The following is a 12,809-nucleotide window of genomic DNA, read 5'->3' on the forward strand; positions in this document are numbered from 1 at the left end:
GGCAGTTGTATGGAAGGTCTGATTTTGTGCAGGCATGATGACGTGGCAGACTGTACGCACAGTCCCAAATTTTGCATTGACATGATGTACGTATTTCCGCAAATCGCGCTAACAGCTTTTGGGCCAAATGCTTTTAGAGTTTGATGCTTTTCATGTAATTGCTTTTAAAGGGCCAAGGGCCTTTAAATATGTGCAAAGGGCTTATACTCTGGCACTCTTCCGGGTGAAGATGCAGAGGATAGAGCACCGGCATTGTACTGAGTTCAAGCAATATAAAGAAATACCAAAAGGGAGCCAAGGTTTGAGGAGGCCAGTGACCTCTTACTGTGGAACTCCGCCACTCCCCGTCTCGTGCGTTGTGCGTCTCTTTCAGTTCAGTTGTTATTTGAAGTGCTTAAAGTTGTTCAGTCTGTTCTTTTCCGTTGGCACTGACATCAGATTAGCCACACCGCCCTCTAGCCCACCCGGAGAAACTGACCATAGCCGGCCTTCGGAGCCAAGCCGCAAAAGTCAACTCCATTCGGGGAGCATTAAGTAAAAAACAACAAAAAAAATGTTTTTTTATTGCTACCGCCAAACCACCTCCCCTCCCTTGCTCGCGCGTGTGCAATGGGCTGCCGCGCCTCCTCCATTATCCCCTCTCCCCCCTCCTCACGCCCCTCTCTCCCCATCACCCACTCCCTCTCTCTCTCTCGCTCTCTCTCTCTCCCTCTCTCATTCTCTGTATAGCCCAGCCCATAGGGCACTTTTTTAAAAAAATAAAATAAAACTCACACTCTCTCTCTCTCGTTCGTCAAACAGGGGGGGGGGGGGGCCGCCATGAAACACATACCCTCTCTCCCCTCGATTATCGTTCCCCACCCATGCTCACCCCCTCCCTTAGCCTCACGCCCATCTCTCCCCATCACCCGCTCTCTCTCCATCACTCACGCTCTCTCTCCTTGTTCTTGTGTCACGGGCCCGCCATGTGAGAACTCTCCCTCTCTCATTCATTCACACCCACACACTCCCCGCCACCTCAGCCTCTCCCTCATCCACTCACCTCCTCTCTCTCTCCCTCACGCACAGCCGCTCTCCCTCTCTCCTATCCTGATGTCGACACCGACCCGTGCAGGGCGCAAAAAAGCATCTCTCTCATAGCACCCACCACACACACATTTACACCCCCCTCTCACCCTTTCCTTTCCCTCTCACCACTCACTCCCGCTCTCTCTCACCTCTCTCGTTCTCTCCTGTGTCGAACCAGCCCAAAGGGCGCAGCATAGCAGAACACTCTCTCTCTCTCTTACATTTAACACACACACATGCATACACTCCCTCTCGCATCCTCTCCCTCCCCCTCTCACCCCCGCCTCACGCACGCTCTCTCTCCCTCTCTCATTCTTTGTAGTCGACAAGCCAACAAGCCAGAAAAGATTAAAAAAAAATCTTTTTCACTCTCGTTCCCACACACACACACACTCTCTCGCTCTCTCCATCTCCCTCTTCCAGTAAAAAAATCTCTCGCTCTCTTTCTGTACACATACACACAACCACACTCTTTGTGCACACACAACAGCACGTACACGCATAAAACGCACCCACTTACATACTCACACACACGCTGACACTCGCACGCACACATTCAAACAAACACATGCATGCCATGCGCACGCACAAGAAGAAAACAAATCGACATCGATGAAGAAGACGACCAAAAGCACGTAGAAGCAACCACAGTTCAAACAAAGACGCCAAAGGCATACCCCAGCAGGCCCCGTAAAGTGATGAACGCGTAGCAACGCGACATCAGCAAAACACCACTTCTGGCAGCATTAACTTCACACCAGCCACCCGAACCATCAACAACACCCATTATAAATGCCCCGATCTCCACCCTTCTCTAATAACCTAGCCAACGGCTAGTGAATTGTAAAAACTCCCCACCCCACTCTTACCTACCTTCTCTCTATCTCTACCTTCTCTCCCTCTCTACCTCTCTCTAGAGAGGCATCTAGACTCTGTACAGAGACCAGTGGGTATTTGCAAGGACCATTAGGTAAGAACCACCTCTCATTCCTATATAAAGAGGCCTCCATTAAGCACAAAGGGACATTTAGCACACTAGAGGCACCACCCAGGCTCCATGCACTCTACATACACCACTAAGCACATAATGCACCTCACAAGCTAGGGAGCTCACGGTGTCATGCTTGTTGCAAGCATGGGCGTTCTAGCATTGGCAACACCACCACCACCACCAATCTCCACCCACACCATGGTTGACTTACTAGTCATGGCCACCCCATGCACATAAGGATCTCATTATAACCACGCAAGGCAACATAACCACGCTAGGATTGAATGCACCGATATCATGCTACCTTGGGCCACTCTCGATGCTAGTGATTGACGACGCTGGCGGCTGCATCGTCTTGAGTTTTCCCTCAACTAACCTCCCGCTAATGGGCTAACATTGCGAACTCCAAAGTTCGCCATGCACCATGTCACGCTCGCATTCCAACATGTATCACCAGTGACAGGAGCAAGGTTTGCCAAGACCACCGTTTTGTAAGTATCATCAACATCAATAAAAGTGTGCAATTCTATCATGATCTTTGGGTCCATTCTCTCTTCTCCTTAGCTTTGTTCTCCCCATATCCGTTGGATGATTCTCCCCTTGTATATTGCTCTGCTTGTGCTCCATCAAGTGCGCCATCACCAGTCAGTCATGCTCCTTCAGACATTCCCGCCAACCTAGGTCATCTAGGACGCACTTATGCTAGGTGGTGCCCCTTTATAGTTATAGGATAACCCCTGTCTTGAGATGATGCTCGAAGAGTTTAGGCTGTGTGTGTTGTAGAGGCCACCCCACCCTAGCACGTCATTTCCGAACATCAACACATGGTGCCCATCCCGTTATAGTGGAATCAGAGCTTCAAGACTGTGCTTTTCTGAAGCATATCGGTCCTACCAAAGAGCAGAGAGAACAAGTTGACACTTCCAAAGTTTACACGAAATTGGACCAAAACCCGAACTTATTAGCCACTCCCCCCCTTAGTCCATCGTCCATAAGGCGCGCTCCCGTCGTCATCACTCTGTCTTCAAGGCATAAGCCATAAAGAGCCCAAGACCACATGGCATCAATGGATTCGGCAGAGTACCTACAGTTTCTCCTCGACGAGCTTCGCAACATTCTTTCGCGGCATCCTCAGTAGAATCTTCCAATGCTGCAAAGTTTTCAACAGTTTCTGAATGATGCCCCAAATGGTGCCTCCTCCTCCGGCACCAGAAAGTACGAAACCTTCCAACCGACAACCATCCCAACCCTCTGTTCCAATCAGGGGAGTCTTCAAAAATATGGTGCAGCCATCTGCCCCTGATCCGTTGCAACCGGCTTTGCCACCGCTGTTGCCCCCACCACCACCGCCACCACACTGCAATGGTTGGAGCCCATATGGATACCCTTATTATCCGTACCTAGGATACGCGCCTAACCAACCGAGGATTTAAGGATGGCAACACGACAGTCAAATTTTTCACCTTTGTTGGGATGAAAGATCGGAAGAAAACATTGCATTTCCTACAGCAATTCGACAACATCTCTGTTTTGAACAACTATACAGAAGAATCCAAGATTTCTCAAGCAGCGGGTTTTCTTAAAGATAATGTCATGCAGTGGTGGAGTTCAATCGCGACGCAACCGCATGCTCCAAGGACCTGGCAAGCTTTCAAGACAATATTTGTACGCACTTATACCTCTCTTTGAAGTCCGGATCTTGGCAAAGAATGGGGCAACTTGGAAATCCTTGCCACAGAAACCATGGACGACTATAACCAAAGGTTTCTCGACGTCTACCTTCTGGTGTCCTTCTTTAAGTTAGGACCAGAGTGAACGATACACTATTGGACTACCATCACCATTGCAGGAATATTGCCTGTCCAAGCAAGTCTCAACTATGCAAGAGCTTATGGACCATGCCACGGTTGGCTACAAATTGATGAAAGGCAAGCTAGAGTTTACTACAAAAGTAACTCCACCCAATAACCAAGACTCCCGGCAACGATTCTCATGAAAGTCAACCGCAAAGGTCTCGTTTGACGCCTCAACAATGAGACACCTTATTACAAGAAGGCCGATGCTTTGGATGATTTCAAACAAGGCATAGCTATTTTGGTTGTCCCCAATGCGCTGACAAACCAGCGGAGCCGATGCCCATTCCGACGGTCGACAGAACCCTAGGACCATCTCCAACCAAACATGCTAAAGCGACCATTAGACTAGTACCTGACATCTATGGCATACATCCTGAAAGTACAATTGAATTGTGTCAAGCATATGGCAAAGTCAACAGCTTGAAAACCATAATTTTCTTAGACCCAGGATCTACCGAAAACTTCATCTATCCAGAATCCTGAAGCAAATGGACTTTCATTATGATCCACTAGCGAAATTGAAGCCGAGTTAGACACTGATCGGACCCAAAAGGTGATACCTCTCATTGCCACTCTTCCAGTGACCATCCAAGGATATCACAAAAAAGCCGATTTTCACACTACAAAATTAGGCAACTGTTACGTTCTCTTTGGCATGCCTTGGCATGACAAGAATGACGCGGCACTCCAGATCCGGAACCGTACAATTACCGTGATGCAAAAGGACATGCCAGTGTTCGGTTGTCCGAACAAAAGCCTAAATGAATTATCTAGTTGTTTTAGATATTTTTGAACTCTGTTTGAGGAAGTATTGTTTGAATTTGTTTGAAATGGATGGTATTTGCTTTAAACCTGTCTTGGTGCCGATTTATATTGTTTTAATGTTTTGACTCTGGTTTTAATACTAGTTTCAATGATTGGTGATTTACTCTCGGGTGGAGTACTGAAGAGAATTGATATTTTTGAGAATGCTTGCACATACTCATGGTCCAGACCCTTCTACTTATTTACGTTGGGAGTATTGTTGTTGTTACTCATGGCCCGGACCTGGATGGTTATTTACGGAGGGAGTATTAAGAAGTCTGAGCACTGGTTATGTCACAATCTTGGTCACCCCCAAGACGAGAATCCGACACGACACACGAGAGAATCACTTAAAATACTTCACAACTTTAAAAATCACAATTCATTTTGGTCGACACGGCCCGGCGTAGTTCTGTGCCCAGAGGTATTGGCCCTAAAGACCGGCGCCCCTTTCGGTATTTCTTTTATATTAATGCTTGATCAGAGTACAACTCCCGCGGGTCCTCGGCTCTCAGACTCTGCATCCAGATGCTCTGAAGAGTGAGGCCCTTGGGCTCCTTTTATTCTTACAAGGGATGCCAAAAGCGGAGCCCCAAAAGCACTTAAACTCAAAAGCAAACTGATCCAAAAGCTTCTAACTCAAAAGCAAAGAGTCCCAAAAATCAACTTTTCCCAAGATCTGCCAATAAAGCACGAGCGCAATTTATGGATCCGTACATTTGCCACGTCAGCCTGCCAGCGCATTTTGCGGAATTCCGTACTGCTACCACATGGCCTGCCGTCCGTACAGCTTGTGAGTGCACTTTAGGGAGCTTCCAGCCACGTCATCATTTTGTGACATACCCCCCTCTTGAAAGAATTGTAATCGCCCTCGATTATGCCTACAAAATCAGACATAAGCCATAAACCAGTTCAGTAGACATTGACTTTAAGTACCAACACACTAGACGACACAAATCCAGCACTTGTACAAAGACGACACTCACATCACATCACAATCAGATCACATCACAGGGAGTTCATTCTGATCTAGGACCATGATTCTTGGAAACGTATTTATAGCAATCGCATCTAGATCCATCGCGGACCTCACTGATGTCGGATTAACTAATCCCATATTGCGATCATGTCCATAGATTTCCGACTCAAGCATTGTCTTGTGTGAGTAATCATTCGCCTCAAGCACTGTCGTGTGCGAGTAAGCATTCGCCTCAAGCACGATCGTGTGCGAGTGATCATTTCCGAGGATCCCAATCCATTGCTAAGTTCATACTGAACAGAGTCGTTCAATCATTCAATTCTAGCTATGTGGCCATCAAATCCCGCAGAAACTCTTGATGCGCTCACGACAAATCCATTGAATCGATCGTAGTTCAATATTCATGATTCGTTATAGGGTTCATTTGGAAGCTACCACTGCTCCAAAATCATCATCATCTCATTCTTAATCTTGTTATCTGTTCACAAATAGCAGGTCCTTCCATTAGTTTCATTCAAAATTCATGATACTTATCGTTGTCAGGTTCATTCTGGAGAGGCTATTGCTCCCAATTCGTCATCCATTATCATCGATTTCACTTGTTATCTGCACACATCTCGCAAGTTCTTCCAGAGAACATTAATCTCATACATAAATCAAATTCATATTCGGAAATTGCTATTTCAAAGTTCTTCATTCACACACTTAGTTCATATTGAACACAGTGTTTCAATCATCTAGTCATCTCATCCGTCCAGAAGTCTTGATTAACCTAGATCCCTATCTGGCCATCTCATCCCGCACGAACTCTTGATGCCCTCACCACAATATCCAATCATCTCATTCATATGGGAATCTTGATGCACTAGAATGATTCAACATGCATCATCATCCATTCATTCAAATCCATCATTCTTATCTTGCATCGACCGAACCATTCTTGAGCTTCCGTCGCTCCCGATCTCACCATCTCATCCTCGATTTCACTTGCAAACAGGCAAGGAGATGACTCGCCTCGTTGCAAAAGAGTGGATGTCAAGCTCCATGCTTCCCAATCCATACAGATGCGAGTTCCTCGCTCCTATTTCCGATTATCTGTCACAAACACTCGATTGTCAGTACATCAACATGGTTCATCTTCTGGTCAACAGTTCTCTTCCAGCTCATCCTCCGAGTAAAGCTTCCGCTGTTCTCGTCTCTGCTTTCAGCTTTCCACCCCGTCTTGAGAGGAGACTTAATGGTCTTCCGCCATCTCGAGTGAATCTCTTCAATCGGGTAATTCTTCAGGTGTTTCGCAAACCTCAGGTCTCTGGAGTACTTGATCAATCTTTTCACACACGTGTCAACCTTTAGTTGACACTTGTACTTCGCTCTAGCAAACTTGTCTGCCAAAAAAATTGCCCAAATCTTCATTCTTTTCTTCAGTTCCCGCACCGGATTTCAACTTTTCTTTGCCTTTCTGCTGAGAGGTGTTATCACTGTCAGATTCTCCATGAGAACCCATGTGTAATCTGGGATTCTTTATGACTTATGCCCTGTAAGACACTGTAAGACAGAGCGATGAAGACGGGAGCGCGCCTGATGCGCGATGAAGTAAGGGTGGGAGTGGCTAATAAATCCGGGGTCGGGACGTGAAGATTCTTTCATAACAATATTATAAATTGTGCCCATGGTGTCCTGTTTGCTCTTTGATAGGACCGGTATGCTTTGAGAAAAGCACACACTTGATGCTCAGATACCACTGTCACAATCTTGGTCACCCCCAAGACAAGAATCCAGCACTACACACGAGAGAATCACTTAAAATACTTCGCAATTTAAAATCACGGTTCAATTTGGTCAACACGGCCCGGCGTGGTTCCGTGCCCACAGGTATTGGCCCCAAAGACTGGTGCTCCTTTCAATATTTCTTTTATATTAATGCTTGAACATAGTACAAATCCCGTGGGTCCTCGTGGGTCCTCGGCTCTTAGACTCTGCATTCAGATGCTCTGAAGAGTGAGGCCCTTGGGCTCTTTTTATTCTTACAAGGGATGCCAAAAGCCGAGCCCAGAAAGCAGAAAAACTCAGAAGCAAACTGGTCCAAAAGCTTCTAACTCAAAAGCAAAGAGTCCCAAAAAGCAATTGTTCCCAAGATCTGCTAGAAAAGCACCAGTGCAATTTACACAATTTCGTACAACCCTGCCACGTCAGCAGCCAACGTGAAATGTGGAATTCCATACAATCTGCCACATCAACCTGCCAGCACGTTTTGCAAGATTCTGTACTACTGCAACGTAGCTTGCCGTCCGTATATCCTGTCAACGCACTTTACGGAGCTGCCAGCCACATCATCATTTTGTGATAGATTACACTGAGCACCTCCAAACGACGGAGACTACGGTCTGGGGGGCGTTTGGTTGTAAAAGACCTCTATATCTCAAGGCCCGGACCTTTTTAGGTTATTTGCGGGAGGAGTAATGAGGGAGTGGTTGAATAGCTCATGGCCCGGACCAAGATGGTTATTTGCGGGGGGAGTGCTCATCGGCAGCTATATGTTTCTATGTCTTGTAACATGCATATGTGAGCATTTGTGTTGCATTGTGATATGCCAACCACTAAATATTCCTAATTGGATGAGATTGCCTTGGTATGTAATTTTAGTGCATCAAGGCACCTGTTGGAGATCAGCACGGTCTAGGTGTGATGACTAATTTTAGTACACAAAAATATCAAGAGCTCCGATTTGGAATGAGAATATACTCCTTATTGGACGAGATTTTTCAAAGAAGCCAGCCACCCACGATATCAAGAGCTCCAATTTGGAATAAGAAAACCGAATGTCTCTCGGAATGACCCTCAGAAATTTTTGAGCTAACTTGTTGTTTTGCATATATGTTGTAATCGCGGACAAATTACTTTCTTTCAAGAAGGGGGATGTCATAAACTGCTGACGTATCAAGCCACCGACGAACAGAGCCAGCATGCAAATCTCGATCGAGGAGCCTAAACCCTAGAAGCAGCAGAAGCAACGGAAGCAAGTAAAAGAAGTTTTACCAACTTGCAAAATCTAGCCGAGTCGACTATTTTTAAAGAGGAGTTTCCACCAACTTATGGGACCCCGTTCGATGGGGCCCAAGTGACCTAAAGACATTAAAAGAAAGCAGGACCCACTCACACATACACAAAAAAAGAAGAATTGCGTAAAACCGTGATGACATGCCAGTTGTACGGAAGACTCGGGTTTTGCACTGACATGATGACGTGGCAGACTCTACGAACACTCCCAAATTTCGCGCTAGCAGGCTATACGGATTTCCGCAAATCGTATTGACAACTTTTGGGCGCAAGCTTTTGGGTCATATGCTTTTAGAGTTTGATGTTTTTCATGCAATTGCTTTTGAAGGGCCAAGGGCCTTTAAATATGTGCAAAGGGCTCATACATCGGCACTCTTCCAGGTGAAGGTGTAGAGGATAGAGTACCGGCATTGTGTTGAGTTCAAGAAATATAAAGGAATATCGAAAGGGGCGCCAAGGTTTGGGGCCATTGCTCTCTTGGGGTGGAGCTCTGCCACTCCCCGTCTTGTGTCTCGTGCATCTCTTTCAGTTTAGTTGTTATATGAAGAGCTTAAAGTTCTTCAGTTTGTTCTTTTCCGTTGGCACGTGGTGCCCGTCCTGTTACAATGTACGCTCAGGATGAGTGCTCAGTGCGGTAGATGCTTGGATCTCCAGGGCTAAGGACTGGACACTGAAAACGCTAGGGCTGATCTCACTTGGTACAACGAACTCACAATGAGGCTAGGGCTGAGATCCGAAAACGCTGGCTGATCTGAGGGTTGAATCTGAAAATGCTGGAACTCTGGCTGAAATCTACAACTTTTGAAAAACGCTAGGGCTGAAAACTGACGGCCATGTGAACCTGCTACTGATGGCTGAAAACGCTAATGGTTAGCTGGTCATGGCTGAAAACACTGATGCAAAAACGCCATGGATGTTGATGGTACTGCGGGTACTTAGTACGGGTACTAAGGGTACTGACTTGTGGTTGAGAAGTGACCCCTAGGATCACTTGTACTGGAAATTAAAGTTGGGTCGAGCAATGCCAGATTGAACCCCACGACCTTGTAAAATGATGCTAGAATGTCACTTATCAATAAGTTGATAACCTACTAATAAGAGGTGCTTCGTATGCAGTTATTACCTAGGCTTGGTACTAATGCAACTATATGGGAACACTCCCAATGCCTACACCTAGAAAAACTGGTTGTGCTTATGTGCAATTAGAGGATATGCAACTAATCTAAAGTGCCTCGACATGCAGGTCCTGCGTACAAGCTCACAAGGGTACCTAATCACTTCCAAGGTTGTCCTAAACCCTAGAAATAGGAGTTACAGCTTCATTACATGCACGTAGGGTTAGATGTGCACGTGACAGAAACTGAAACAACCGAACAAAACTGAGAGAGAGAGACGGGGGAGTTCCGCGCCGATAAGTATCGGCCCTAAAGATTTGACGCCCCTTCTCGGTATTTCTTTAATTATTAAGCTTCCACCAAGTACAAAATCCTCCTCTCTCTCTGTGGCAAGCTCCATCACATTCACATCACTATCCCCGTCGAGATCTTAGATGAGAATCATGATCATTGTAACTTATTTAGCAATCACATCCAGCTCGCGCTGATCTTTTCACGAATCTCTTGATCGACTTAATCTCGTTACTACCATATCCACATCACCCCTCAAGTGAACAAAAGAAAATGCTACAGTCATTTCGCCTTTCAAACATGCACTCAAACAATACACACATGAGAGAGCACATGTGACAAATTCATTTTAGGAATTCCCATTTCATAGTACTTCTTTACATAACGTCATCCACCAGAATACTGTCAGCCTCTCAGTATCCCCTAAAGAGGAAGACAGAGTGGGCTTACATGAGCCTTGCCAAGACAGGCCTCTGAAAATTGGTCACATGGGTGTGGTTGTAGACGAGTATGTCCATGCCTACTCTACTACAAGATATATCTCCCCTGAATGTAAACAAGACCCTTGAATTGTGTAAAACAGAGAAAGGAATTAACTTAAACCCATCTGATTCACTTACCAGCGATGAAAATTCTTCCGTATCAGTTGTCAACTGGACTGGAATATCAGAGTCATGAACAACACCGTCCTTTACCTACAAGCCTGAAACGAATAAGATAATGTGTATCATGTCTAACAAATGGCATGCTAAATACCTACCCAGGTATTATTCTTATTTATAAGGCTGACACAATAGCAATATCTCAATCACACGGTGAGCTTAAACTGCAATGACAACAATGAGTACTACGTGAACGCTATTCTCCAAGATTAACAAAGTAGGCAAAAGCACCTACCATGTGTTACATTAGGTACATAAGTTTAATGCGGACAGAGCCCATAATATCCAGTACACTGCTGAAATTGGCAACATCTCAAGCTTTTTTGAGAATGATTGCACTTGCATGCACCCTGAAAAACTCATTCCTTTTTTACACAAAATTACAAGGCCTCCTTAAGAAATGCACAGATTTTGACAAAATGGGAAAGATTTCCATAGTTCAAGGCAGCAGCTTGCTGATCAAAACTCCTTTCAACACAAAATGGCTAACTAATGAACTGGAACTTAAACACAGTACCCTTCAAGATTGATTACCAAGTATTTCCTTGATCCTATATCAGAGAGAAAATTGTGAACCAAATACGGTACCCTTCAAGATTGATTATAAGGTATTTTGTTTGTCCTTGGACTGGAACTTAAGCACGGTACCCTTCAAAATTGATAACCAAGTAATTTCTTGATCGCATATTGGAGAAACAATTGTGAGCAAAACCTTGATCTAATGCACAATGCGCACATTGGGTCTGTTGAGCAGCCAACCTACATTCCATGGCTGGTACTAAAGTATCTGAAGCAACAAATTTTCTTTATTTTGGTTGGGCAAAATACTAAACATACCCAGTTGAAAAAAACAGCCCCTGGGATATGCCCCTCCAAATAATCATCATAAAACGCCATATAATCAGATTTCTCCACACCAGGCTCCACAACCCTTGTCTGGACTGTACCTGTGAATGAATTATGATTGATACAAGCACAACTTTCACACACTAAGAATTAATAGCTAAACCAGTTGAGCGTACAGTGAAACACTTGAAGTAAAACATAAGCATAACAATTCATAGGGTTAGAAGGTGTGAGAGAAAATAGAGAACATAGGGCAGACAACATAACTCAATTATCTATTACACATATAAACTTTGCTTGTGGCTGGCTTCAAACTCTCTTTCTTCCTCTTGCTTGCAGCTTCCTTTCTTCTTCTTCTTCCTCTCTTATCTCTTCTTTCTTCTTCTTCTCCTCATCCCTCTTCTTCCCTGCTCCTGCAATCCTCTGATTCCTTCTAATATTTTTCCAATTTGCCTCAATTTTCCTGAATATCCGACTTTCTCCACAACTTGATAACTCAAAAATATGTACAATCTCCCAAAAATGACCAGGTTCCCTAAATATTTGCACCATCTAGTAAGTGCTTTAACTAGCACCAAGTAGGCCTATAAACAATTCCTGGAACTACAAGGACTTCTTGTATCATATAGGAAAAACTACAAAATCATGACGTTTCTTAGCTGCACGACAGAACATGTTGTCATGAAACCTGAAACCTGGAAAACATTATTGGTGAATATGTATACAAGCTCTAAATGACGTATGGACAATGTCAACATGGGTGTAGATGGGCCTAGACCAAGACATCCTAAAAATGACCCACAATGGCCATTAAAGATGAAAACCATGTGGTGAATTTGGTAAAAGAATCGGAATAGAAGTGCATTGCCCTGTCTTTTACTGATGCCTGGCCAACCCACAACACCAGGGGCCCATGAGCAAAACCTAGAAATTAAAGAGAGCAAGGTAGGATCCGTACGTACGTACGGATCTGTACAGTACGGTGCGTCCGTACCGTACTGTACGGGTTTTTTTTTTTTTTTTTTTCCTTCTTGGGTTTGGGGGCTGCAGTGCTGTGGGTAATATGTGGAAATAAACCCTATTGTGGCAGGAATTTTTGGTTTGCCCTTCTTTAGCCTTATCCCAACACCTAGTTTTGTA

The 12,809-nt window shown here is 44.9% G+C and overlaps 1 protein-coding gene across 1 annotated transcript in view; it reads right to left on the reverse strand.

Annotated features, from left to right (window-relative positions):
* LOC147463006 (uncharacterized) overlaps positions 1-12,809 on the reverse strand; it is a 114,296-nt gene that overhangs the window by 71,553 nt on the left and 29,934 nt on the right. Inside the window, exons 3-4 of the mRNA XM_086486686.1 lie at positions 11,661-11,770; positions 10,782-10,856 (exon numbers count right to left, since the gene is read on the reverse strand). Coding sequence (XP_086342812.1) covers positions 10,782-10,856; positions 11,661-11,770 — 185 coding nt within the window. The remainder of the gene's footprint in view (positions 1-10,781; positions 10,857-11,660; positions 11,771-12,809) is intronic.

Source organism: Adiantum capillus-veneris, chromosome 2 (assembly GCF_014529385.1).
Source record: "Adiantum capillus-veneris isolate H3 chromosome 2, ASM1452938v2, whole genome shotgun sequence".
In the NCBI taxonomy this organism is placed as follows: Eukaryota; Viridiplantae; Streptophyta; class Polypodiopsida; order Polypodiales; family Pteridaceae; genus Adiantum; species Adiantum capillus-veneris.